Genomic DNA, 27,230 nt, shown 5'->3' on the forward strand with positions numbered 1-27,230 from the left:
TGGGGCCCAAGCTGTTCACCCCAACTATTGCTTTTTATCCACAGCTAGGCACTCTGAAGCACCCATGCGCTAAGGATGAAAAACTACCCAGACATCAAAGGTAGTTTCACCTTTAGCTTGTAGGGCTGGAAGTCTGACTCAATCATGAATTAAACACTGATTCCTGAAAGCCTGGGGCTTGAAAGAAAACGGCCCGTAGGCAAAGCCATCGAGCTCTCACAAGCCTCAAATTATCCTCAAACAGCTACACAAAATCCTTTTAAGTGTCCATCGGCTTTATAAATCTGAACTGCTCTGGGAAGTTAAGGTTTTAAAAAAATCGTTCAGCCTTTCATTAAACAGGTCATGGTATTACTATGGGAGAGAGGCAACGAGGTCTTCCGGTTGACTGGGGAGTCCTTCAAGACTACAGTACAATCACTGAAGACCACACAACAATGTCTGCTCCTTTCAACGGATACTAAATAGCACAGAGTTTGAAGAAGAAAGATGCATGGAGACATACGAGTTACCTCATTGCATTTATGGCATGAAATTAATTAGAGGTGAACATTAATGTCAGCTCAGCCACCTTGCCAGTAATGCCAAGTACAAATTATATTCTTCACTTGCAAAACAAGAGTCTGTAACACAGCCCAGTGGCCTTTCAAGGATTACTTAGCAAATCATTAGTGTCTTCAAAATACTTTTGTCACTATATTTTCAGATCTGGGCCTTGACAGGGAGGGATGAGCTAGGCAGACAAAAATTCTTTACTTTGCTTTTTGGTGAAGCACACTGAGAGTTCAGACAGCTTCTGGATATGGGGGCTTAATAACACGCAGAGGCAGGGGCCCAGGCTCTTTGACCTCTGTCAAAGGGTTTCTTACTTTCAGGAATGTCAAAGTGTCCTGGCATTGCACTGGTTTGCACTGAGGCACCCGTGTGCTACTTGGGCCAATCGCACAAACTTAGACAAAGAATGGTTTTCATCTTCAAGTTCACGTTTTTAGGGGGAACAAAACTCCCAAGTGGAGAGAAAGCGTGGGGACACCACTGCCCAGGTGTGGGCACCTCCCACTCTGACACCCACACCGCACCTCAGGGTGGTGTCCACTCCGCACAGACATGCCTGGCTGTTCCCAACGGCTACTCACCACTGTGCCATGAACAGTCCTCCTTCGCGCAGAGCCCTCTGGCGGTGTTACCAAGAATTTGGGTCGATCCGTCAGATTTCTAGAGTGTGCAGCTTTGTAGGGCATGATGTTGATGGGGCTGCAAGATGCTGAACGAGGACAAATGGGGATAACTAGGGTGCAGGTGATTGTTTTACACACAAGAGTGCCAGAGGAGCAGGTGAAGGAAAGCCAAAAGCAGGTTCAGGAAAAGGAGCAAAGCAGAGGTAGAAAGAAAAGTAGGGAGAAGATGTTATTACCTAAAGGTGTCCAGAGCCTTCATATTCAACTCTCCTGACAGTCCTATCAGTTTACAGTGTGTCCAAAGAGAAGCCATGTCCAAGTGAAAAATCTAGACTGTATAAGCTATTTGGCTATTTAGACACTGATTAAAGACGCAGATGTAATCTCATATAGAAAGCAATGGCCTTATCTTCCTATGAAGTAATGGTTCTGCTAAAATGCTACATTAGTGACAGATAGCTTTTATATAAGGACTGTTTACAATTAGATTTTTCCCAATTAGCTTTAAGATGGAACAAAGGTGGAAAGACAGGAAACAAGCAAGCAGGCAAGCAAGAGACATTCCAGCTATTTCCAGGGTGAAGTTCAACAGCCGGTGGAAAGAATTTTTATAATGTTAAGTGACCAAGTCTTACCAGGAGTTAAGACTGGTCACAAAGATAACTAATAATTCCCAGAAACAAATTTTGTAAATGTGTTGTCTATTTAAAGGCAAATCAGATGCATAGCTGATGGGTTTTCCCAAAAGCCAAGGCATTTGATGGTGTATAACAAGCAATAGAATTTATGCAGAAGTGGGATGTAATCATTTAAAATGATGAATAGAACATAAACATGTTAGAATTGCCAAAAATAAAGTTGAGTCATGAAAAGCTTTTACAGTTTTACTCAGGTTGATAAAGGTTTTGAAAATCACATAGTTTCCGACCATTCACATTCACAGGGACACTGTCATGAATCACATGATTCTGAGGAACAATGGGTTTAAGGAAATTCATAGAACACTACATAGGTATCCAAAGTGTGGGTACTAAGGTTCCAAGGTTCATTTTCAGATCTCACCGAGAAATCCTGTTCCCCAGCAAAAGAGTAAGACAATTAAACATGACTTCTGAGGAGAATACTAGGTGTTTGGATGATGTTATAAAATGACTTTACCCACTTCTAGACATTGTAGCAAACCTTTAAAAAGACCATTATTTCAGCTATGTATAATAGTATTTATTAATAAGTTAAAAACTCAAAAGTTGGGAATTTTGGAATTATAGAGACAAGAAATATTTGTTACTTATCTACAGACAGAATGTTGATCAGATGGCTTATCTATTCATGTGCTCTGTCATTAAATGATTTGTAGTATCTTCTGGTTATCACTGAATGGTCAAGGCTGGGAATAAACTAGACACTGCATTCTCTTTTCCAATCCTCTGAAAACAGAACTCTATTTCTTCAGGATAAACTAAAACACTTTGTAACCACCACCCCCCCCCCCTCCCCTGTTGTCCTTAAAAGAATATGTTTATCTTATCTGGGACTGACATAAAGCTTGGCTTCAGACCTTAATGATGAAGGAAGATGCCTTTATTGTGAGAAAGGAGAACCTTGTCTCATTTGGCTTGTTGTGATCACAGGGAAAACTGAACAGAACCATTTGGTCAGGTCCCACAAAAAAGCATTTGCATTTCCCAGACAATGAAGAGTTAATTAATGCAAAACTCTTCCAAGCCAATCAAACGCATTTAAAGAATAACATCCTGGCACAGAGCACCTCCTCAAGATTACGGGACCAGGAGAGGCACATACTGCCTGAGGGCACAGCCAGAGGTCATTTACCTCGCTCAAGGATCAAGAAGCCCTGTTGAGGCCAGGGGTCTGACAGGAAAAAAGCAGCACAGAAATACGGTATCATTTTCCTCCAGTGGAAAATAACTTCAGGGGGGTATCTATTTTCCAGTGGAAAATAATTTCAGGGGGCATTTCCTGAGATGATCATGGGTGTAAGCCAAGCTCATCATGCCTCTCTGTTCATTCTTTATTCTAGCATTGAGGTAATACTGAGCAAAGGGAGAAAATACCCTCAAATCTATCTAGTGTAGCTTGTACAGAATTCTTCAAATTTAATTGTTCAAGGAACATCGCCTGGCTAAAATAAACACTGTAAATTCTAAGAATATTATGTTTCACGGAATTCATTGTTCCGAACAGCAACCACTGAAAATCCTGAAACCTTTAAATCAATTAATTGTCTTAAAAAAAAATGTATCTTGCCCTTCCGAAGAGTAAGGGCAATAATATATAGCTGTTATTTTTATTTTCCCAGAGTGCCCTCTGTATCCCAAAGTAGTCTTAATAAACACAAAAATTCTTGTCTGGAGTGTCTACCAGAAAGTTTTCCACAGTATCTCTACTTCCTCTTACTTTTGGTAGCAAGTGTGCATTAATCTTGTTTATTCAAGAGTTTCTAAATGAGCTGTATGAAAAGGTACAGAGAAAAGATAATGCAGTACAAGTGGTTAGAGTGCAGCAGAGAGAATTGAAAAATTACCAAATAGAAACATGATAACATTTATCGAGCACCACTATGTGTAGGTACTACTCTAAATGTTTTATATGTATCAACTCATTTCATCCTGAGCTCTAATAATCACAGGTATTTTCCGTGTATTTTTAAAAAATGGGCATGGAGAAGTCAACCCAGACTAGTGGCCACAAATAAGAGGTAGGAGACTTCCAAATTTCAAGTGCTCTTATTGCCTGTTCTGGGAGTTTGCAATCCCCAAACATTCTAGGGGAAAGGGTGGCTGTCTTCATCTGCCATGTAACCCTGGCTCTGATGTAGGCCATCCTCTCGCCAATGGCAATGGGATATATCACGAACTCAAGGCACAACAGTAAAATGGAAAGAAAGAATAACTGAGGAGAGCAGGTGGCAAAATGAAAGCGATGGATAAAGTGTTTTTGACAAGAGAAACACAAGCGATGTTTATATACATAATTTCAAATGGGAAAAAAATTTAAAGACAACAGTTTTGGGTCATTAAATATAGGCCGTATCAATTCAATTAACAGGTAACAATGATCTAAGGAATGTGTTAATAAGACCAGCAACTCAACTGAAGGTCTATGCATTGCTTCACACTAAAGTAAATTACAGAAATGTATCAAAATTTGTGGAAAAGGAGAATGGGAAAGTGGCAAAGAACAGCCAGTTAGCAGGTAAAAAGCACCCTGACTGAGTGTAACAATGAAGAAGGAAGGTGGGAAGGGGGGGGCGGGGTGGAAAATGAGGAAATGGCATTGGACAACACTGGAGGGGGAGCGAGAGAATTGACACAAGTTAGTGGTGACGGAAACTGCAAAGACAGACACTTTTTCAGCTGTGAGGCAGGCAGTTAGCATGAAGCTACATACAGTGTGGAGATCCCAAAGCATGTGAGCCCTAAACTATTTAGATCCTATGAAACAGGAATGAAAGCAATTTTAAAGGTTCCCCAATTAGCTGGACATACGGAAAAACTTTCATGACTTGCGTAGAAGCATGACACTCATAGGCAGAAAATAAACGATCTTGAAATAAGCTGTACATTTTGCTCCAGAAAAAAATCTCGGATGTGATGTGACAGCTGCCAGGAGAGTTCTTTCGCAGAGAACACAGAACACTGTGGTCCAGCTAATTGAACACACACTGCACACAGAGCATTACTCCAGGGCGCCGAGGACGGAGGTTGGATAAGCATGTTTAAGACCCAATCACCAATTAGAATTCTAAGTGGCTCTGGTAGAAGTCACTTATAATCTGTGCACTTGGTTTCCACACGCAGGTGGTAGGAATGTCTACTTGATTTTTGACCGCCTCCTGGCGGGTACTGTGAGAATTAGGGTTGCTATCAGCTCACTGGGGCGCCATGGATGGAAAAAAAAAAATCATAAAACCACCAAGAATTATTTGTAAAGAGGGTTAATGATCACGAAGAGACTTGCAGAGGCAAAATATTTTTAAAGGGAACTTTATGAAGAGGCTGTGTAATTTCCTAAGTGCCAAAGACAAGGGCTGGTAGACGGATTATGGAGATCTACCAACTGTGCCACAGAAAACCAAACCGGCTCACTATGAAAGAGATGTTGCCAAAAGCCAAATACATATCTTTCTTTGCAATGAGATATCGGCTCTCTACTAACTTCTCATTAAACTAATTGGCTTATTTGGGCATGCTTTGCATTTCAAAAACGTAGAGGAGTTATAACTAATTACAATAACCAGTGTTTGGCACATTCTCCATATTTTCAAAGTATGTAACAAATGAGAACACTATAATTAGCCTTCCCCACAACTCTTAGACATTTGAGAGGGTACTAATTCCTAGATTACATAGAAAGACTGGCACAGGGAGGGGAAGTAGCTCGCCCACAGCCACATCATGAAACTCTCGCTTAAATTGACTTGGGCTCTGATTTTATTCCTCAGTCAATATATTAGTATTAAATTATGTCTACTTCTGATCATGTGCTCAGATGCAGGGGCAGAAAGAACGGTGGGAAAGGGATAGGTCTTTCTGGTGATGTCACAAACACACAGAAGCATCTGAAGCCATCTCATCACAAGGAGGGACACCCTTGGTTTGCCTGGCATCTGGGGTCCAGGTAAGATGCTTAGGTGGATGCTAAGGAGGGAACAATACCAGGGCCGCGAAACCAACACCGGCAGACATTTTCAAAGCCACTGCACCCAAGGAGAGAGAAGCAAACACACTGGGAAAGACGGAGACGTGATTATGATGAATACTGGAGGCTCAGATGTGCTTCCGAAAGAGGACTTGACCTCACCAAGAAAGTTGCACCTCGAACAGTTTTACCTGGGTCTCCAGACAAGGCAGCCGCGCTTTTGCTTCTGGCCAGGAACGCATGTGTGGGCGTCAGCAGTCTGTTAACAACGCTGCTCTCCCATGGGCTGAGCTGCAGGCGGCGAGCTAAACGTCACCACATAAGCAAGATGTTAGAGGAATTCTTTCCAGGGGCAGGAGAGTGCACAAGAACATCATACTTATGGCTTCCACGTGCCAGGCCTTGGAGAGACGAGGCTCTCCAGGGAGGACAGTCGGCAGAGAGACCGGGAGACAGGAACTCTGCCCAAAGGAGGAGCTATTTCATAACGCTGCCTTTCTTCAAGATGTTAGTGTTATGGATGCAGAGTTTGCTAACCACCCTCCTTTAGGAACGAACAAGTAACAAACAAAACAGAAATAGCGTGTCGACCACGGGTTTGGGATGTAGTCGTACCAATCGGCCCTCATCAGGATGGGCAGTGGGCTGAAGGCACACATCTCAACCCAAGGGCTTCCTAAGTACCCTGAACAATCAACTCCAACAGAGGCTTTGGCAGCTAATGAAAGACTGCATTTCTGTATCAATAAAGACAGAAAGGGTCTCCATGACATTCTGCCAGATGTCATGAACTGTGGCTTCGGCACTTGGGGGAAATGAGAGATAATAAAATGAAAGAGGACCCAGGCAAAGTTCTGTGTGGGATTTCCTTTTGACTTTTCCATTCAGCAAGCCAGGTTCTTTCAGGTCCCTGTTTGGCAACAACATAAACATTTTGGCAGAGAATGAGGGTAAACCTGAAGCAAGATAAAAATTAAACAGAAAAGCCAAAAGCCAATATAAACTCAATCTTGGAAATTACCAGTGGGTGTGTGAAGGCTCCAGAAAATAAATTTAGAAGAACGCAATGAAATATAGTCTCAAATTGTACTGGGGCTTGGTTGGCAAGACCATTGTCAGGATATATGTGCTAATCATAAATTAACTATTTTGCTTATATTGTTAGCTTTGAGTGGTGGCCCATGAAAATATAGAAGCTACTTTCCAAAAATATCAGGAAAGAAGCTAGCAAAATCCTGCAAATATCACTAAAGTGATCATATGTCTCTGTTTTAGAATACACTCCAAGTCCCTTACAAAAGTCTTTAAAACTGTCTAAACCTGACAAGGCCACTTCTGTTTGGTACCATAAACAGCAGGTGTACATCCTGTTGTCTCTGGAGTGACTTTTTTTTTTTTTAATAACCTTTTATATGTTGAATTTTCAAGAAATGGCATCTAAATTCTAGAATATTAGTTTTAGTTAAACAGAAGTTATCTGATGTTAAATGTTGTTATAAAAAATATCTCCTCCTACTTGAAAGGAATTACCAACCTCCAAAAAGCATCTTAAGTTCCTGACTTTATTTTTAAAAAGAAGCTATTTTGATCAAGGCTATGGTGAATTTAAGAATTAGTGAATTGTTTATTAGATTTTGTTATTAGGAGAGTCTTCATAGTTAAATTGAATCTTATCTGATAGACACAAATAAAAGGATAATATAGATGTTATATGTTGTATACGGACAATTACACATATAATATAGAAATAGCTGCAGAGTAGAACACATAAGGGAATAAGTGCTGTTACATACTATACTACGGCAGTGTGCATGTGGGCATCAGTCACAGAATTTAAAGCAAACTAAAAGTGGAATACATTCACAGAATAAAACCACTGGGAAAGGTGATGAGGATACATGAAAATCTTCAAAAGAACTATATTTTCAAGTAGATGAGAAAGGGAAGAGAGGAATGCTTCCTCTCCCTGATAAACTCTGTAGGAGGGCTGGCTTAGAATTGCAGAGATGGTTTATCATTGAAAAGACAGCTCTTTTCTTTCCCCCTGGATTAAGAAGTTCATTAACTTTATTTCTGTGAGACTTTAAAGCATCAACCAAAGAATTTGCCTCAAAGGAAGATTAAAAACCTTCTCTGACTTGTGTTGAAAGCAAATCTGAAGAAATTTGTTTTATAGCTCTGACACTGTGAATGAAAGCTTTTGCCAGAAGAAACATGTTTCCCCTTCCTCTGCATTCATTACTATGCCCTGAACAAGATAGAGATAGATGTCTTCCATAAGACGACTTTTTAATAAAGGTTAGGACAGGAGTTAGTTTATTGTTTATTGTTTTTTCTTTTTTTTCACCTAGCAGGGCCTGATTTTATTTTATTTTTTTATTTTTTTTAACGTTTATTTATTTTTGAGACAGAGAGAGACAGAGCATGAACGGGGGAAGGTCAGAGAGAGGGAGACACAGAATCTGAAACAGGCTCCAGGCTCTGAGCTGTCAGCACAGAGCCCGACGCGGGGCTCAAACTCACGGACTGCGAGATCATGACCTGAGCTGAAGGCGGCCGCTTAACCGACTGAGCCACCCAGGCGCCCCAAGGGCCTGATTTGAAGATGAAGGAAGAGATATTAATTCTTGTGAAACAACTCTATAGTATTGATCCTACTTAAGCACTTAAAAAGGAGATACTGACAATTCCTATAATAGACCACGTGGACCAGGGGAGGCACATGAACATTAGAGGTATTTGCACTGCCACCTTCTTCCATAAGCAGGAAATCATTGTTCAGTTTCAGACGAGTGTCATGCAAAAATCAGGCAAGTGTTGCCACATCCTGATATTTCATTAGAAGTAGGAAACCTAAATGTTACTTGATATATTCCATTTTTAGGATGATGGCAATGGATTCAATTTAAAGAACAAAACACCCTACTCCAGTCAAACAGAAGATGCCTGTGGGCAGAATTCAGCTTCAGGTCTACCACCATGCCCTGTGATCTAGATTCTAAGGAAAAATGTACGGACTAATTCTAATCAAACAGTAGGCAACTTCATTTCTTGCTTTTTTGAAACTCCCTATTCTTCCTTGAGGGGGGAAAAAAAACTGGTTAAGGAGGTAGCTTAAGAATATGAAGAAACACATTTTTAATGCAAAAATCTCCAGTGGCAAAAATCCCTCTATTGCAGCAATTAAAAAAGATCTTTGGTAATTAGAGCTTTCCTTTAACTCAGGTCATTTTATCAGTCTATATGACACTATATTCAAGTGTGATAATAAAAATATTTAAAAACAGGTAGGGCACAGGCACAGAGCTAATGGATGCCATGCATTAGCTCTGGAGGACCTGGGGAAGCACCGTGTGAGGAAGTGGATATTTACACCAAATGGTATGGAAACATTTCAGTATTTTTAATAACCAGTGGAGCGTTCCAGCTGAACCCTGACAGCACCAGAACCTCAATTTAATATCAGCCTTAAGCCCTGTGCTATAGGGTTGAGAAAGCTCAGACACTCTAGTAATGGTATATTCCCTTTACCAGATTTGTCTGTAAAAGCTTCTAATTTAATAATTTGATAAGAATGCTTCCTAACTTGATAATAAAGCATAACACCAACTTTTAAAAATAGCAGAAAAGCAAATTAACAAAATTACTTAAATTTTAAATTAGAGAAGTTCAAATTCAGAAGAATTTCTATTCTCATTAAAAGGCCTAGGCTCCTCACTGCCCTGAGGATTTGTCTAACTTAAAGAAAACAAAATTGTTTCGTGGACCATATGGAAGTTCCTGGATGAACTGAATCCTCCTTTCTGGCCAACCTTGACCTTGCCTATTAGACCCAGGAACTGGTTCACAGTTCTTCTGACAAGGGGCCAGAGAAGCAGAATCCCCAAATTTAGTGCTTTCCCTCTGATTCTGTTAAGTTCAGCTTAGGATTCAATTTGATGGGCCCCGTGCGTGATTCAAGGGGCAGTTTCTTGGCCCTTGCCATGAACTGGCTATTGAACTTTCCCTGATCCTTAACCTCATCTAAAAAAGCACACATACAGTCAGAGTCGATCTAAGGAAGGGCACCACCCATGGGGTAAGAACAGAGGATGCAGGGGCGCCTGGGTGGCTCAGTCGGTTAAGGGTCCGACTTCGGCTCAGGTCATGATCTCGCGGTTTGTGAGTTCGAGCCCCGCGTGGGGCTCTGTGCGGATGGCTCAGAGCCTGAAGCCTGCTTCGGGTTCTGTGTCTCCCCATCTCTCTGCCCATCCCCCACTCACTCCGCTCCCCAAAAATAAATAAAATTAGTAAACATTAAAAAAAAAAAAAAGAATATCCAATCAGGGGCACCTGAGTGGCTCAGTTGGTTAAGCGTCTGACTTTGGCTCAGGTCATGATCTCACGGCTCGTGAGCTCAAGCCCTGCCATCAGGCTCTCTGCTGTCAGTATAGAGCTTGCTTCGGATCCTCTGTTCCCCTTTCTCTCTGCCCCTCCCCCGCATGTGTGCTTGCTCTCTCTCTCTCAAAAACAAACAAACATTAAAAAAATATTTAAAAAGCATATCCAATTAGATACTATCACGCAGAATCTATAAAACATCTTGCTAGTTGAAAGATCGTTGTCATCCCACAGAAGTGTGGTAGGATGTACTGTTTGGTTTATCGCTCATCTACCCCAATTTCAGCTGTGAAACTGTAGGAGGCAGTAAGCCAGGTTTGACATCAAAGCACTGTAAAATCCCAATTGCAGTTTGTCTTAGACATGGGTTGACACATTAAAGTGCTGAGTAAGTGACCAAATCCAAAGAAAAGATGAGTAGGCAATTGTAAGAATAGCATTCACATGCTATATTTTATACTAAGGGGATGGGTTTGAAAATAAAGCCTATTTATGAAAGGAGTTTTAGTTCATAATACTTTTCTCTAACATCTAAAAGGCCCCTAATTTGACTACATGTCTAATATCAATGATTTAGTTAGTCATCATCATTTACTAGTTATCATTTAGTTAATAGTTGAGCAAATTAGTTAAAAAAAAAAGAGGAATGGTGCAGGTTAAAAGGCAAGAATAGGAAGTTACTCAAACATTTACCGCTTTAAGAGAGTAGTTATTAGTTATAAAATAACAACAACAGGTATAACATTGTACATTACAATGACACAACTTTTATACAATACAAAATATATGAATACTCATACACACAGAACATGCACACATTGCATTCTTTTTAAAGACTGAACGTTTCCCAGTTTCTTAATAAAACATTCAAAATAACCACGACTTTGTTACTTTTAAAGAGTATATGTTTTCATATTGCACAACAATTCTTTGGTTTTCTAATTTAAAATCTTAGTTCTGTAAAACCGAAGCTTATCTTAAAAACTTGATTTTTTCCTTCTATGACATATAAATATGCAAAATAAAACTTTAATTTCATAAATAACTCAAAATTCATGTACTGTAAATCCATGGGATGAATAAAACTCAAAATTCAAATAAAACATTAATTGGAGGGATACGATTATTAAAAGTTTTAGGAAACTTCAATGATGATATATTCTTGAAGTTAGGCCAAATCCCTTAAGAGCAAAATGAATGGACACCAAAAACCAATCACACACACACAAGAAATGCAGTAAGGTTTTGTTAAATGAGAACTCAAACCGTAAAATGAAATCTACCAACATGAATCATTTAAGAAGATTTTTTAGAAAGTCAAAGCTTGGAATTCCCAAAGTACAGATGAGAAGTCAAAGACAATATGATTGAAGTAAAGTAAGTGTTCGTAACAAAGATTATTTGCATGTTGGTGGATAAGTGGGTGATTTCTGGAGCTGTAAACTCATTTACTAAAAAGTTGAGAAGCACCGCTTTCATCACTGCTAAATGCAACCATTCAGCCAAGTTCTAACATGAGCAAGGTTCTTGTCGCAAGGGAAATGCTGCTCAGCCGCTTATTGCTTTTTTATTCTGAAGTTTTGTTCTTCCTATTTAAGAAACGTAGGGAAAGCAACTTCAGATGCTGATTTTTAGCTGTAAACATCCAGAAAAAAAAAAGAAGCATTAAGTAAATAACAGAACACTTTTTTTTTTGTTGTTTTGTTTTCCTTTTGACTGTACCTCTATCTGGAGAATTTAGTAAAGTTGCAGATGAAGAGGAGAGCCGCTTGCTAATGACGGGATCGACATGTTTCGAAAGATTCATGGTGGAAACTGACCGCCTGTCTGGATCTAAAACAAATGGAGATAATGCTAATTGACAGCCAGCATGCAGGATTGCAATTTCCTAGTTCACTGATGGAAGGAAAAACTAGGATTGGATGCTTTCAGCTCTATCACTAGATCTTACATAACAGCACAGTTTTCTAAGTGGATGTCTTAAAGGTAACTTAAAGGCCAGAAATAAAATTATTTTTCTCATCGGATAAAATAAACGTTTAGCACACCAGTTTGTCAGCCAGGAAAATTCAGGCGTATTGCTATAAGTACAACAGACAGATGAGGATCAAAGGCAGGCCAGTGGAGGGGAACTAAACTAATGGAGGCAGACTGGAAAACAAAGAGAGGATTGTAAAAGTGGATGCCCTCATAATTTTCCCAAGTAGGAACAAGGGGGTAGTGAGAGGGCTGGTAAAACAGAATGTAAACACTAGGAAAAAAAGAGGAATACCAGGTTCTATGCATTTGCTGATACCTCTGCTGGTAGAGTTACTTTACCTAGGGTGTTAATGTTCATTACAGAAAAACAGATTAAAAAGAAAGAAAGGGGCGCCTGGGTGGTTCAGTCAGTTAAGCACCTGACTCTTGATTGCGGCTCAGGTCATGATCTCATGGTTCATGCGATCGAGCCCCACATCGGGCTCTGTGCTGACACTGTGGAGCCTGCTTGGGATTCTCTCTCTCCCTCTCTCTCTGCCCTTCCCCCACTCTCTCTCTCTCTGACAAAATAAACTTTAAAAAGAAAAAGAAATACTCTGGGTATGGAAAGGATGGCTGCTATAGCATTTCTTTTTAAAAAGTCTATGAATAACCACACCTCTATCCCCGTTACACAGAGTCTAGTGCAGTTTACAAATGTAGAATCAGTCCACAAACTTGCCCAACAAAACTGACAGCAATATATAAAGAAAATTAGCATTCTTTCTCTTTAACTTTATTAGTAATACTGTTCATCCTTCAGGTCAGTAATTTTAGAGTAATTCTTAAAGGTCAAGTCAGAAGAGAATAATAGCCATATAAAATAGGCAAAAATCACCTCTGTTAGTTTGTTGTCTGTGCAGCGGAACCAAATTATAACCATGCTCATTAGAATAAATCACATTCCCTGAATAAAAGTGCACAGAACAAAAGTCTAAAAATCTCATTGTATTTATTTAGGAGGGCGAGTAGGTGTTCTGACCTGTGATAGCCAAAGGTAAAAAAGGTGTTGCCATATTTTGTTTTATTTTTCTATTGTTAGCTTCTTCTAAAACTAAAAACAAACAAAAATATTCTTTAGGTAGATGCCTTTAAAACCCAGTTCTCACGGGTCTAACACTGGTAGTCAGAACTTTACAGTAAACTTCTCTCCACAGAATAATCATTTTGGCCGTTGTTTATAATGTACGGACAAACAAGGCTTCCCCCAACATCAGACATTCCTATCTCTACTGGGACACATTGGTATGGTTGAAGCAACTTCATTATAAAACAAACAAACCCAAACATTGTTTCTGTGACGTAAATTTACACTTAACTGATAGGCTCTTAGGGCAATCCTGAAGATTTAGGATAAAATATCAAAAGGAACATCTAAATGATAAAATGTAAGATCCAGGGGTATAAGGAACGATCAAAGTCATTTCTAAGTGAATCAAGCAATTCATTTTCTGATATTGTTTTATGTGTTAAGCTTTAGTTGAGGGACAGTGTGCCTAATTGGAGGCCTACTCTGCATGGTTAAAATTATGGAGGTGTCACATGTATTGATTGTATTACTTAATCTAATGAGAATTATATTACTTAATACAATAAAAATTTCCAATCGTTTCTTTTTCTCCCTGAACAAAATACAAATTCACGAAAGGATTTATTAAGAGTCAGTTTTGGGGTGCCTGGGTGGCTTAGTCGGTTAATCATCTGACTCGATTTCAGCTCAGGTCAGGATCTCACGGTTTGTGAGTTCGAGCCCCATGCTGGGCTCTGTGCTGATGGCATGGAGCCTGCTTAGGATGCCCTCTCTTCTTTCTCTCTCTGCCCCTCTCCACTTGTGCTGTCTCTGTCTCTCTTAAAATAAATAAATAAATAAATAAATAAATAAATAAATAAATAAATAAATACTTAAAAATAAAAAAGAATCAGTTAAAAAAAATTTACAAACCAGCACTAGTCGATGTGTAAGCAGTAAGGCAACACACTGATTTAATATGGATTAAATTTAATTTCTAGGATCTGTTTTTTGATCAGCAAACACTAACTGAGTGCCCATCCTGAGTGAGGCATTGTTGTATATGAGTAAGACCAGGTCACTGCTCTTAACATCACAGCAGATCATTCTGACCTTTGAGAATTTTGGCAAATTCCAGTTATTTTCAAACTTCTCTGTTTAGCACAGCAGCAATCTTCTCTGATTCACAGCCCTTATAAAAATGGATTTTATGCAAGAGCTAACAAATACACTAGTTTCTCTTGCTGTGGGTGGCAGAAATGAAGGTCATATATTAAACTCTGAGTGTGGAAGCAAGAATTAAAGGCAAGTGACTGTATTTCCCCTTAAAAATATTTGAAAATCTGTAACAGAGTGTACTTCTGCTGGACACAAGTAAACCATGAAGCCAAGTAAAGGAAAAATAAGGTCATAAAAATATATACTATGACAGCTTTTCTGTATGGAACATTTACGTAAAACTGCCCTTAGGATAAAATATCACACATGAATGATCCTTATGATTACAGATTTGACACATGCCCACCCTGTACCACTGGGTCATTAAGAGCCAAGGAAAAAAAAAGTGCTTTTAAGTATGGTTTAACGCCACAGGAAAGCTGTGATAATTTGCTTTCAGAATTTTTAAAACAGAGGTTCTAGAAGATACACTGAATGTTAGGAATAAAAGAAGAGAGTAAGCAAAAATCCATTGTTATTTAGGCTAAAACTAACAGTGGCAACAGCAGTACTGACAGGGGTGTGGGGTGGGGGGCACACCAACTGGATGTACTTCGATTCCAGGTAATCTATTAACTAAAAAACACTTTTTAAAGATTTTATCCAAAACGATCACTTAAAGAGAAAGTAAACACATCACATGTAATGACATTATTTCAACACCTTCAAGTCACCTGAGTTCTACCATCATCACACTTAAGAAACACTGTGCCATGCCCAGATCTAGGTCTATGCAATGGGGTATTAAGCATGCATTATGACTAAGGTGGTGACGGCTCAGCTAGCGATGAACTGGCCCTAGGTCAGAGGTGCTAGCTACAGGTCAGGCAACCGGCAACCACGGGGATGTCTGTACCAGATTTTCTAGTACCACCAAGAGTTGTGAAGTGGTGGTCCAGGCCTGCTAAATCGAGAAAGGTGAATGATGATGCAACAAAACCACCTGGGGACAGAATGTAAGACAATGATTTTTCAAAGTAAAAAAAAAAAAAAAAAAGTTATTAGACTCACACAGATGGAAAAAAACTGACACACTATATAAAATTCAAGGTTCATTGAATTTACAGTACAAAAATAAAGCCTTTCACTACGTCCAAATTTCAGTATGATTTTATGTCTATTCAAGAACAAGGGAATAATAGCTGAGGCATTCACTGGTTGTGGTTTCAGAACCTGCACTTTCTCCCGCGGAGCATTAAAACTGCACACGCTCTAAGGTCTGAATACACAAGTTCATAGTATTGATTTTGATCGGTCAATACTGCTAGGATTCTTCCAGAGAGGAAGACAAAACTGGTGAATTTATTCCATAAACCTGACAACTTAATGTAAAGGATTACTTAAAATAATGCAGAGTGGAAACTGCACGTTTACTTAGAAACATTGCATAGATTTCTATCTCTTCAAGGAACTATGTAACCAAAGAGAAAAGCAGCCTGTGTTATGGGAGAGAGAGAATCTTATCTTACCTCCATCACCCTCTTATCCTCAAACAGCTAGGATCATCATTTCATTATAGTTGAATTATTTCAGCAGGATTTTTGTTTTGGAAACACAGACTTAGAGAAAAAGAAGCAACTGGCCTTTTACTGTCCAGGAAGAAAGTAGTGATTTTGAAGGCAATCACTGTTTGTTTACCTGCACTGTGGATGCTGGGGCTCCCATGGAGAGAGCCTCCCCATGACCAGCGGTTATGCTTCTGTCTTGGCTTCTGGCTCCTTTCCATTGTACGCCGTACAACAGCTTCATGGCGTTCCTCATGAAATGAAACGGAGTGGAAGATTAGATTCAACCTGGTTGCTTGAGGCTTCTTCAACTTAAGGCAGAATGGAGCAAGGCACCACTGAAACCTTTACCTTAGTACTCCTACTTCCTAACTTTGACGCCTTATCTTAGGGTGGGAGGAGTATCAACTTGGGATGGTTACTGAAATCATCAGGTCCCAGGTGATAAAGCGTCTCAATACTTTCATATGGGCGAACTGAACATAAATAAGTTATAGCTCGAAGACCAGACACCTGGGCTTTTAAAGTTTCTAGGGAAGTAACTGCAACAATCACGCCATTTGGGACCTGCCTTCCATACCCCAACCTCCCTAGAAGCTGTGACTATCTATAAAACTGATTCCTTAATTCTGCTGTGCACCCCAGCACCTTAATGGAAGGTTTCATAGTAAATGTGTTGCATTTCTGAAACGGACAAATCTCCTGTGTGCTTCCCGGGGCGGCGTCTTACTTTGTCTTCCTCCAGTCTCTGCCTCCGCTTTTCCTCCACAGCAGCCCTCCTCCGCTCCTCCTTCAGCCTCTGCTCTTCCAGCTTCTTCTTCCGCTCTTCCAGGTGCTTTTCATAGTGCTGCCGGGCTCGCTCTTCCCTTTCTAACCAGATGATTTCTCTTGCAGCTTTAGAAGAAAAACAAGGGAAATATAGGCTGGTTTAAAACTTAAACAGGCAGGACTGTATAAACAGCCCACAGGAACAGGTAGGAGTTCTTTAGTTTTGTCTTTACCAAGCCTGGCCTTTGCTTTCCTCACATTTTCAGGAAAAAGTACCACTGTTAATTTATAGCATAATTTAGTATGCTGACAATGAGGTCCAAGAAGATGCACTGAATTCTACTTTTTGGGAATCCCCTACAGTCCTGCAGTTTGGTATATTATTACAACAGAGTAATGCATACATCACATGCTCTGGTCTCAATTCTGACTATTGACAAAACCAATGGCACCATCCCTCTCTCTCTCTCTCTAAAAAAATGGGATCATCCTCCAGATCAAAAGCCTGCGACTACATTTGTTTCAACAAAGCACTGGTTCTCTGAAAACATTAAAAGAATTTGGGACAAAATCCCCAGAATTGATGGTTGATAAAAGATACATTAAATGCCTTGTGGATTTATCACACTGAGTCACCTAAGTGACGTGAGGGACTAAGTAAGCAGATCTGGTGTCTGAGATGCTCACGCTCTGGTTAGATAAGACTTACTATCACAGCCTGAATGAAAATAAACAATTCAAAAAATATTGTTCAGTGATGGAATGCTTCTTTTCTCCTTTACATATCCATGTTCCTTCCTTCCTCATTTTAGGGGAACACATAGCCAACAAAACTTTTTTTTTTTTTTTTAGTATGATGCTTCCTTGAGCTGTGATAAACCTATCTTTAATGTGATCTATTAACACAGTAGGTAAAAGAGTCCAAACAAAATTTAGAGCATAAACCCTGAGGATACTGAATGGCATATAAGTTAAAATGTTATTTAAAAAAATTTTTTTTTAACATTTATTTATTTTTGAGACAGAGAGACAGCATGAACAGGGGAGGGTCAGAGAAAGAGGGAGACACAGAATCTGAAACAGGCTCCAGGCTCTGAGCTGTCAGCACAGAGCCCGACACGGGGCTCGAACCCATGGACTGTGAGATCATGACCTGAGCCGAAGTCGGACGCTTAACCGACTGAGCCACCTAGGCACCCCAAAATGTTATTTTTTTAATAGAAAAAAAAAATGCAGAACATTTCAGTTTCCTCTAAATGTTTAAGGTTAACAATTCTGTATTTCTGCTACCATTATACCTTTTCTAAAGCTGTTCACTTGAGGAGACTAATCCACTGAAGGAAATCTGAATGGACTTTACTTGTGTGAAAGAACAAGGATGATGCAAGATGAGTTTGTCCTGTGACATTACTCAGAGAGAACTGGGTTCTCCCAGCAGCACTGCCACTAATGGGTGGGGAGATCTCAAGACACGTTCATTTGAATTTCAGTTTTCTCTTGCCTAAAAGACGTGGAAATTGATCTTCAAGAGTCCTTCCAATTTTAAAAGCCGATGGTTCTAAAGAAAGTCTCAGGCCCATGTTGAAACTTGGAGTAAAAGCACATAGTATGTGCTCAATAAATATTTGCTGAATGAGTGAATAAATATAAACACCATGAGAATACACATTGAAAGTAACAGATGGGGAACATAATTCTAACATTTTTTAAAGGTGAATTTACTGTGATCACATACCCTCATGCACACATCTTTTGGATTTCCTGAATACCTTACTAGCTGACTTTCAATGATACCACACATTTTAGTTCATTTAAAAAGGTGGATTTCCAGTGACAGATTTTTGTCAAAGCTTAAACAGTTCGAAATATTAAAAGGCAAAATGAAGGTCTTCCTCTAACCTTAAACCCTCTTATGTTCCACTTCTACCTTTTCTGCAAATGTAAAAGAAAGTAAAAATCCATGTATTACTGTAGTATGGCACTTCTGCTCTGCATCTTGGTCTTTTCGCTGAAAATAGATCTTAGAGATCTCTGCACACCAACACGTGAAACATGAATCTAACAACCTTTTAAATGGCGGTATAATATTTCACTGTCTACATACCACATTTTATTTTTTTATATATTTTTTAAAGAGTATTTATCTTGAGAGAGACAGAGACAATGTGAGTGGGGAAGGGTAGAAAGAGGGGGAGAGAGAGGATCCCAAGCAGGGTCCGTGCTGCAAGCACAGAGACCAACCCAGGGCTCAAACTCATGAAACTGTGAGATCATGACCTGAGCCAAAGCCACGAGTTGAATGCTTAACCGGCTGAGCCACCCAGGTGCCCCAACATACCTTATTTTATATAACCAAATACTTATTGATAGATTTTCTTAGTTGTTTCCAGTATTTTACCAATTCAGACCTTGAGTGACATTGTGTTATCATAACCTCTGTAGAGATGTGAGCATATCTATGTAGAAGTAGAATTGCTGAATCCAAGGGAATATACACTTAAATTAAAAAAAAATTTTTTTTTAATGTTTATTTATTTTTGAAAGAGACAGAGATAGAATGCGAGTGGGTTGGGGCAGAGAGAGAGGGAGGCACAGAATCTGAAGCAGGCTCCAGGCTCTGAGCTGTCAGCACAGAGCCCGACGCAGGACTTGAACTCACAGACCGCGAGATCATGACCTGAGCCGAAGTCGGATGCTCAACCGACTGAGCCACCCAGGTGCCCCTACACTTAAAATTTTGATAGATACTCTCACACTGTCCTCTGTGGAAGTCACACCAATTTATACTCCCACAGGCAATGGGTAAGGGTCTCAGGCAGAAAAAAGAAATAGCTTTATACCCTGAAGCCTGGATACAGGCAGCAAGACCCATCTATTTCTTAACTCTTGGCTTTCAAACTATATAGTCTTTGACTTTTATACCCCATGTTGAGGAAAACTTCAGATTCTTTGAGGATATTTATGAATGTCATCTTGTCTTTTCCTATAAGATGTCCCAGAAGCCAAAAGACAAAACAAGAAAAAATGCTTATGAAATATTAAGAAAATATTTTTTTAAAACCGGTAAGATATATTTGTAAAATAAGAATTTATCAATTCACAGGTAATTTTCCTTAAGTCATGTTTTTCATCAGGCTATTTTCTTGCTCATGCGTATTTGTGGTTATTTTCTCACTTAACTGAAACTCCACTGACTTCTAAAGTCCTACCTAAACTTGGCCTTAATATCCTTATGTGGCCTTATTCTGCATTGCTTTCCAGAAGAGCCTCTTACTTCTAATTAGTCCTGTTTCCTTATTGCACCTCCCAAATAACCCATGCTTCTTCCATGTCTTTGCTTCCATGGTTTCCCTGTTGAGAAAGCTGCCATCATTGTTAATTCCAACAGATCCATCCTTTAAGGCAGGGGTCTTACAATGTATTTCAGGATCACCTCTGGAAGGGGGTATGTGTGTATGTGTGTGTTGGGGGGATAGTAGTTAAAATGCAAATTCCTGGGCTCCAACCCTCATATTCATATTTATTAATTCTAGGATGGGGCCCAGAAAACTGCCTCCCAAGAGATTCTAGGTGGTCCCAAGTGGTCTACTGATGGCATTTGGAGGAACACTGCCCTCAAGGTCTTCTGCAGGAGCTTCAGCTCTTCTGGGGGGTGGGGGGTGTCAATGCTGCTCTTACGACATCTACCACAGACTTCGGCATTTCTTCTATTCTGATTTCTAGGTAGCAAAGGTTTTCTTTGCTTTCCCCCCTTCCCCTCATTCACCATAGTGCTTTTCACAACTTGAACATATCTAAAAGTCTTAATAATTACTTCCTGATTCACTGGGCACTACTTCCTGATTCATTCACCCATAACTGTGTGGTCTTGGGTAAGTTACTTAACCTCCCAATGCCTCACTTTTGTCAGAGTAAACTGTGGCTAAATATAGGACCTTCCCCATGGGTTTCCTGTAAGGAGTAAAAGAAGAACTACACTTAACATAGTTTTAGGGTATGTTATTAGTAAACATTATTAAACATTCAACAAATATTAGCGATTATTGCCAAATCTGTCGTCGTCGTCATCATCATCATCATCACCATCACTATGATTTCAATTCAGAAAATCAAAGGTAGTGCTTAAGGTTGTGCTATAAATCACTAGAGGGCTAGAGGTTACAAAATAATTAATTTTACCTCAAATAATCCTTTTAAGGAATAATATTTCCTTATCCATTGAGCTCTAATTGAGTTCTACTTCTATTTTCTACCAGGAAGTGGAGATCCTATTACCTTGCCTTTAAAGTTACAAAGAGAATGGGGCAAACGATGGTGAAAGAGCAAACAACACTTTTGTATTATTGTAGACTCTGTTGGTGAGCGTTAGCAGTATTACCAAGTACAGATCATGTATCTTTTAAATTGAAGGACAGCACATAAAATATTTCGATTATTTAATGAGAAGTAGAAGTTAATTTATTCTAAGAAAGTTAATTTAATTTACTTATTTAAAACACTGTGTAAATGATAAGTAATGTCAAAGTCTTGTATTTTCTCCTTCAGAAATGAGAGATTTGAACACAAGAAAATAATCAGCAACTGCTATGGACTGAACTTGCCCTCTTCCGCCCCACCCCCACCCCCATCCCTAAATTCACATGTTGAAGCCTTAATGCTCAACGTGACTACATTTGGAGACAGGGCCTATAGAAGGTAATCCTGTTTAAATGAGGTTATAAGGGGAGCGCCTGGGTGGCTCAGTCGGTTAAGCTTCTGACTCTCGATTTCGGCTCAGGTCACGATCTCACGGTTGGTGAGATTGAGCTCCGTGTCAGGCTCCGCGTTGACATCTCAGAGTCTGCTTGGGATTTTTTCTCTCCCTTTCTCTCTGCCCCTGTCCCCCGTGTACATGCTCTCTCCCTCAAAATAAATAATAAATAAATTTTTTTAAACAAATAAATAAATAAATGAGGTCATAAGGGTGAGGCCCTGACCCAATAGGCTTAGTGATTCTTATAAAAAGAGATACCAGAGAGCTCACTCTCCCTCTCTCTTCATGCTCAGAGGAAAGACCGCATGAGAAGAAAGCAGACCTCTGCAAACCAGAAGAGAGGTCTCACCAGAAAGTGAACCCTGCCAGAACCTTAATCTTGGGACTTTCCAGTGTCCCAAATGGTAAGAAAATAAATATCTGCTGTTTAAGCCCCCCAGTCTATGGTATTTCGTTATGGCAGCCTGAGCAGATGAGTACAACAATTTCTTCACATTCAAATCATTAACAATCACTCATTTCATAGAGGCAGCTCTGTAAAAGAACAGCATGTACAAAAAAGGAATCATAGTATTATTAACCTTTATTCTCGTGAAGTTCTAATTTTTCCCTGGATTCTGGGTATCAGAACATAAAATAAAATGAAAACCCACTGAAGCCCCTGAAACACTGGCCATTAATAAATCAGTTCCACCCCTGAGCTGCTGCTACCGGGATCATACTTTAATGACACTAACAATATATCAGTGCCATGCAAAGGGGACACTATTAACAGTATGACAGCGACACATAAAGGAGAAACTCACCATCATTTTGGACTCCATTTAGAAACACACAGTGACTCTTGTACTAAAAGGAATTCAAAAATGATAGGCAAAGTCCTGTAGCGGATAAAGCACAGGCTCAGGGCTCACAGGACTGGGAGTCCACCCCCAGGCCTGCCATTTACCATTCATCTGCCACTGAGCAAGTGGTGACTTCTGTGGTCTCATTTCCTCAAGCTGCTATGGTGCCATTTTCCTGACAGGGTCTCGGTGGGCTCAGGGTGACATGCGGAGTGCTCAGTCCAGGGCCAACACACAGCAGGAGCTCAATACATACAGATAATTATCGTGAGCGAATCTTTATGACAAGCAGACCGATTCCTGCCCTGCTGCCCCAGAGGGAATGCAGCTGATGGGAAGAACACAGGTAGGACCAACTACTCAGACAGCATACTCGTGGGCTGGTTGGACTCCCTGCTCCAGTCACTCAACAATCTAGTGCCCGGCCTGGTCCTTTTTTTTTTTTTTTTAATGTTTATTTACTTTTGAGAGAAAGGGAGAGACAGAGTACAAGCAGGGGAGAGGCAGGGAGAGAGGGAGACAGAATCCAAAGCAGGCTCCAGGCTCCGAGCTGTCAGCACAGAGCCTGATGTGGGGCTCGAACTCATGAGCCCTGAGATCATGACCTGAGCCGAAGTCAGATGCTCAACCGACTGAGCCACCTAGGCACCCTGCAGCCTGGTCCCAAACAGGCTTACATCTGTGTAAGTACAGGTGTCACTACCATATGACAAAAAAAAAAAAAAAAAATGTGACATTCAGAGAGTAGAGCAATGTTATCACGTCATCTCTGAAACCTACAGAACTGCTGTGTTGGTTTCATATTAAGCTATGGAAGGATATGACTCGGTGCCTGCTAACACCGGGTACCAGCATAGCCAGGAATATCATAAAGAATCAGAAGATGACAAGTGCGGGGCGCCTGGGTGGCACAGTCGGTTAAGCGTCCGACTTCAGCCAGGTCACGATCTCGCGGTCCGTGAGTTCGAGCCCCGCGTCAGGCTCTGGGCTGATGGCTCTGAGCCTGGAGCCTGTTTCCGATTCTGTGTCTCCCTCTCTCTCTGCCCCTCCCCCGTTCATGCTCTGTCTCTCTCTGTGCCAAAAATAAATAAAAAACGTTGAAAAAAGAAGATGACAAGTGCTAATATCTGAGTTCAGGCTTTGATTCTGCTACTAATTTTGCGTGACTTTGGGAAAATCAGCCAACCTACCTGACTTCTAAATTAGAGGGTATGTACAAAATGATCTCCAAGATCTTTTCCAATTAACAGCCAGGACTCAATTTTTGTTTTTCTCTTTGAGGAGCTGTGTGTGATTACAATTAGGTCTCCCGCCCCTGAGGGGCCTTCCTCCCTGCACACCGTAGAAAACTAAATGGGACTGAGGGGCCGGGGGAGCAGTTTATACCTGTGGAAGACCCAAGAGCCCTCCTTATACGTGGGCTGAAGGACTTTTGATAGAAGAATGCAATACTATCCATGACTTTCTATCTTCAGGGCCAGGCTTCAAGGAGTGTTCAGCCTCTGCTAAAGTAAGTGGGGGTTGTGCTAAAGCACACAGACCAACCGATGTCCTTGGAATCTTTTAGTTAGTTACCACCTTACCCCAAATCCACTTTACTCCTTAAAAAATGTTGCCATCCTCCTCACCTGGCAGGTCTACTGAGCCCTACCCTGCTGGACCAGGAGACACAAACAACCCTCTCTCTCTGTCTCCCCCAGCCGGGAAACATGAGGCTTCTCCAATCCCAGGCATCTAAATCAGTATCTGTGGAATCACATGGTCTGCCATCCCCATTTTTTCACCTCGGTGAGATGTCTTCAGCTCACTTTGTGCTGACACCAAGTGATTCACAGGCATTATCTTCACAGCCACTCAGTGAGGCAGACACTGCTATTAACCTTATTATAAGAAGTCTGAGACACAGAGAAGTGACGTCACATGCCTGATGTCTCACAATAAGTCAGAGGTGGAACTGGAATTCAATCTCTGGACTGTCTGACTCTACAAGCAAACAATGAGCCATTATGTGGAAGGGCGTGATGTGCAACACCTCCCAGGGACTAGACTCCTGCTCTGTATTGGGGACAAGTTGGTCATCCAATGTGAAGAGCCTGATCTTCTCATATCACTCTTAGCCTTTATCATCATCTATTTACAAGACCCCTCACTTTTCAGATTTTAAGATCTTTTAATCTTCAGCCTCAAAGGCAAAGTCAGTTCTGGAGAAACAAATAATGGCTGCTTAGTCACAATGATTGATTTGTTTTATGTTAGAGCTTCAGCCTCTGCGTTACCAAATCCATCCTGCAACAAGCATTTATTCTTGCCAGTCCTGAGCTTGACTCATGATATAGCTGCTGTGGTATGTGCTCACATCCATATTCCTCCCACTAACGTGTATCCAGATCCCTTAGCTGTTCAGAGCCTGCCAGACAGCCTTACGGGCTTTTGTACACTACATTCATTAAGTGACCACTTCAGAGACTGGATGCCAAGAGTAGCCACAGATCTGTCAAAGTTTTGCCCAGTAGCAATTTGGATTAGGAAGACTGCTGTCCCAAAATTCATACATGTCTTTTTGTGGATAGTCTTGTCAAAACCACCGACTGTGCTAATGGAATAAAGTGAAGTGTGAGATCAGGGGCAGCTTTGCATCTGACTCTAATGGATACAGCATTATTGGTTGTTTACTAATTAATCCTAATCCTCCATCAACATTTTTGAGGTGAACATTCAAGTCAGGCTGAAATGATTGTTCATCTTTTGACCATGCTCTTACTAACAGTGCTGTCCCTGCGTTCACAACACACTGAGATCAGGGAGGTTAAAAAAAAAAAAAAAGGCAAAATACAAAGCTATGACTGGAAGGGCAAAGAAGTCGAATAAAATTACCTACAGAAAAAAACTCAAATACAAGTCAACTGATGTTTGTTTGAAGGTCAAAAGCTTCTTTTATTTTCTATTATTATTTTTTAAATATTTATGTATTTATTTTGAGAGAGAGAGAAGACAGAGAGAGACAGAGAAAGAGGCAGAGAGAGAACCCCAAGCGGGCTCGATGTTCTCAGCACAGAGCCCGATGTGGAGCTGGGTCTCAAACCATGAGATCATGACCTGAGCCAACATCAAGAGTTGGATGCTTACTGAGCCACTCAGGCTCCCCCCCTCCAAAATCTTTTCTATATTATCTTCTATATGATTTCTATGTGATTTCTATGTGATTTCTAACAATATTATAGTATGATAGATCTCTTGTACAGCTTTGAACTTAGCTACAAGACCACTATGAATAAATTGAATGATAGGTTTTCTAAGCTCACATTTTTCTTCACAAGCTACCTGAATCAATCATACAATTCTCTGATAATCTTTCATGATGTCATAGAACGCCAGAAAGCCCCAGTTGGGAATGTGACACTATTCATGCTGATTTCAAACTTAATCTGTATCCTCTCAACAATAGCCAAATTATGGAAAGAGCCTAAATGTCCATCAACTGATGAATGGATATGTCCATCAACTGATGAATGGATAAAGAAATTGTGGTTTATATACACAATGGAGTACTACATGGCAATGAGAAAGAACGAAATATGGCCCTTTGTAGCAACGTGGATGGAACTGGAGAGTGTGATGCTAAGTGAAATAAGCCATACAGAGAAAGACAGGTACCATATGGTTTCACTCTTATGTGGATCCCGAGAAACTTAACAGAAACCCATGGGGGAGGGGAAGGAAAAAAAATGAGGTTAGAGTGGGAGAGAGCCAAAGCATAAGAGACTCTTAAAAACTGAGAACAAACTGAGGGTTGATGGGGGGTGGGAGGGAGGGGAGGGTGGGCGATGGGTATTGAGGAGGGCACCTTTTGGGATGAGCACTGGGTGTTGTATGGAAACCAATTTGACAATAAATTTCACATATTGAAAAAAAAAAAACAACTTAATCTGTATCATCTTCAGAAAGGGGAACGCTGTATTTCCCCAAGTGCAGAAGACTATTCGCCTGCTAGACATCTCTGTAAGTGCTCTCTTGAATCTGTCAACATATTGTAACGTTATCAGTTTTATAGCAAATTTGAAAATGAAATAGTTTTAAGGCACAAGTATTGTATAGATGACCTTTGTATCTTTGTTCCTCTGAGAAAATGGTTAAGAATAAGAATCTAAGACTTGTCTCACTGAACTATTAGAAGGGTAGGTATTACCTGGTAAGTGGGTGATGCCTTAACTAATTCGCAGTACACTTGCTGCATTCACCTCTATTTACGTTAACATGCATATGCTTACTATTCGTTGAACATTCAACAACAACGGTTGAGCATCAACAGTCCAATGCTTCCAGGCACTGTTAATATGCACTGGGCTACAGAAATGACAAAATGGGGCGCCTGAGTGGCTCAGTCAGTGAAGTGTCAGACTCTTGACGCTCAGGTCATGATCTCACGGTTCGTGAGTTGGGATTCTCTCTCTCTGCCCCTCCCTCCACCTCAAAAATAAACAAACAAACTTAAAAAAATGACAAAATGACACAAATTCTTTCTCTCGTGGAGCTTATATCCCAGTGGGGGCAGACAGACCATAAACAAGTAAGTAAAATATATGCATGCTTGGATGTTGACAGTAATACCAAAGACATATCAAAGACATGCTTAAAGAGCTGCTATGGCAGAAGGAAAGACATGCTTAAAGAGCTGCTATGGCAGAAGGAAAATCTATTCCAACTTTCTAGATTCTCTCAGTTCTTCTCTTACACTAACTTATCATGAGGTAAAAATAAAATAAATATTCTATAAAATAGCTTCCATTAGCAATTATGGCAGATCCACACAAAAAGTACAACCATGGTGCTCATTTGCTACTAATGTGATAATGCAGAGTAGAATGTTGTTTGGCCCATTGTTATTTATTATTA

At 40.3% G+C, this 27,230-nt stretch overlaps 1 protein-coding gene and 1 long non-coding RNA gene across 10 annotated transcripts in view; one reads left to right on the forward strand and one right to left on the reverse strand.

Moving 5' to 3' along the window:
• MAP7 (microtubule associated protein 7) overlaps positions 1–27,230 on the reverse strand; it is a 177,219-nt gene that overhangs the window by 23,890 nt on the left and 126,099 nt on the right. For 6 of the 9 annotated variants that reach the window (XM_042939923.1, XM_042939922.1, XM_042939919.1 and 3 more), the window contains 5 exons: positions 16,702–16,865; positions 16,105–16,222; positions 11,943–12,053; positions 6,032–6,145; positions 1,137–1,264 (listed from right to left, as the gene is read on the reverse strand). In XM_042939923.1, the coding sequence (XP_042795857.1) occupies positions 1,137–1,264; positions 6,032–6,145; positions 11,943–12,053; positions 16,105–16,222; positions 16,702–16,865 (635 nt within the window). Of the gene's footprint in view, positions 1–1,136; positions 1,265–6,031; positions 6,146–11,942; positions 12,054–16,104; positions 16,223–16,701; positions 16,866–24,121; positions 24,191–27,230 lie in introns of those variants that run through there. The other 3 variants (XM_042939925.1, XM_042939924.1, XM_042939926.1) reach the window with 2 other exon arrangements.
• LOC122220420 lies at positions 2,195–6,751 on the forward strand. Its single transcript, XR_006202838.1, has 3 exons — positions 2,195–2,267; positions 4,248–4,394; positions 5,691–6,751. It is a non-coding gene; the product is annotated as an uncharacterized LOC122220420 (long non-coding RNA).

Source organism: Panthera leo, chromosome B2, assembly GCF_018350215.1.
Source record: "Panthera leo isolate Ple1 chromosome B2, P.leo_Ple1_pat1.1, whole genome shotgun sequence".
Taxonomy (NCBI): Eukaryota; Metazoa; Chordata; class Mammalia; order Carnivora; family Felidae; genus Panthera; species Panthera leo.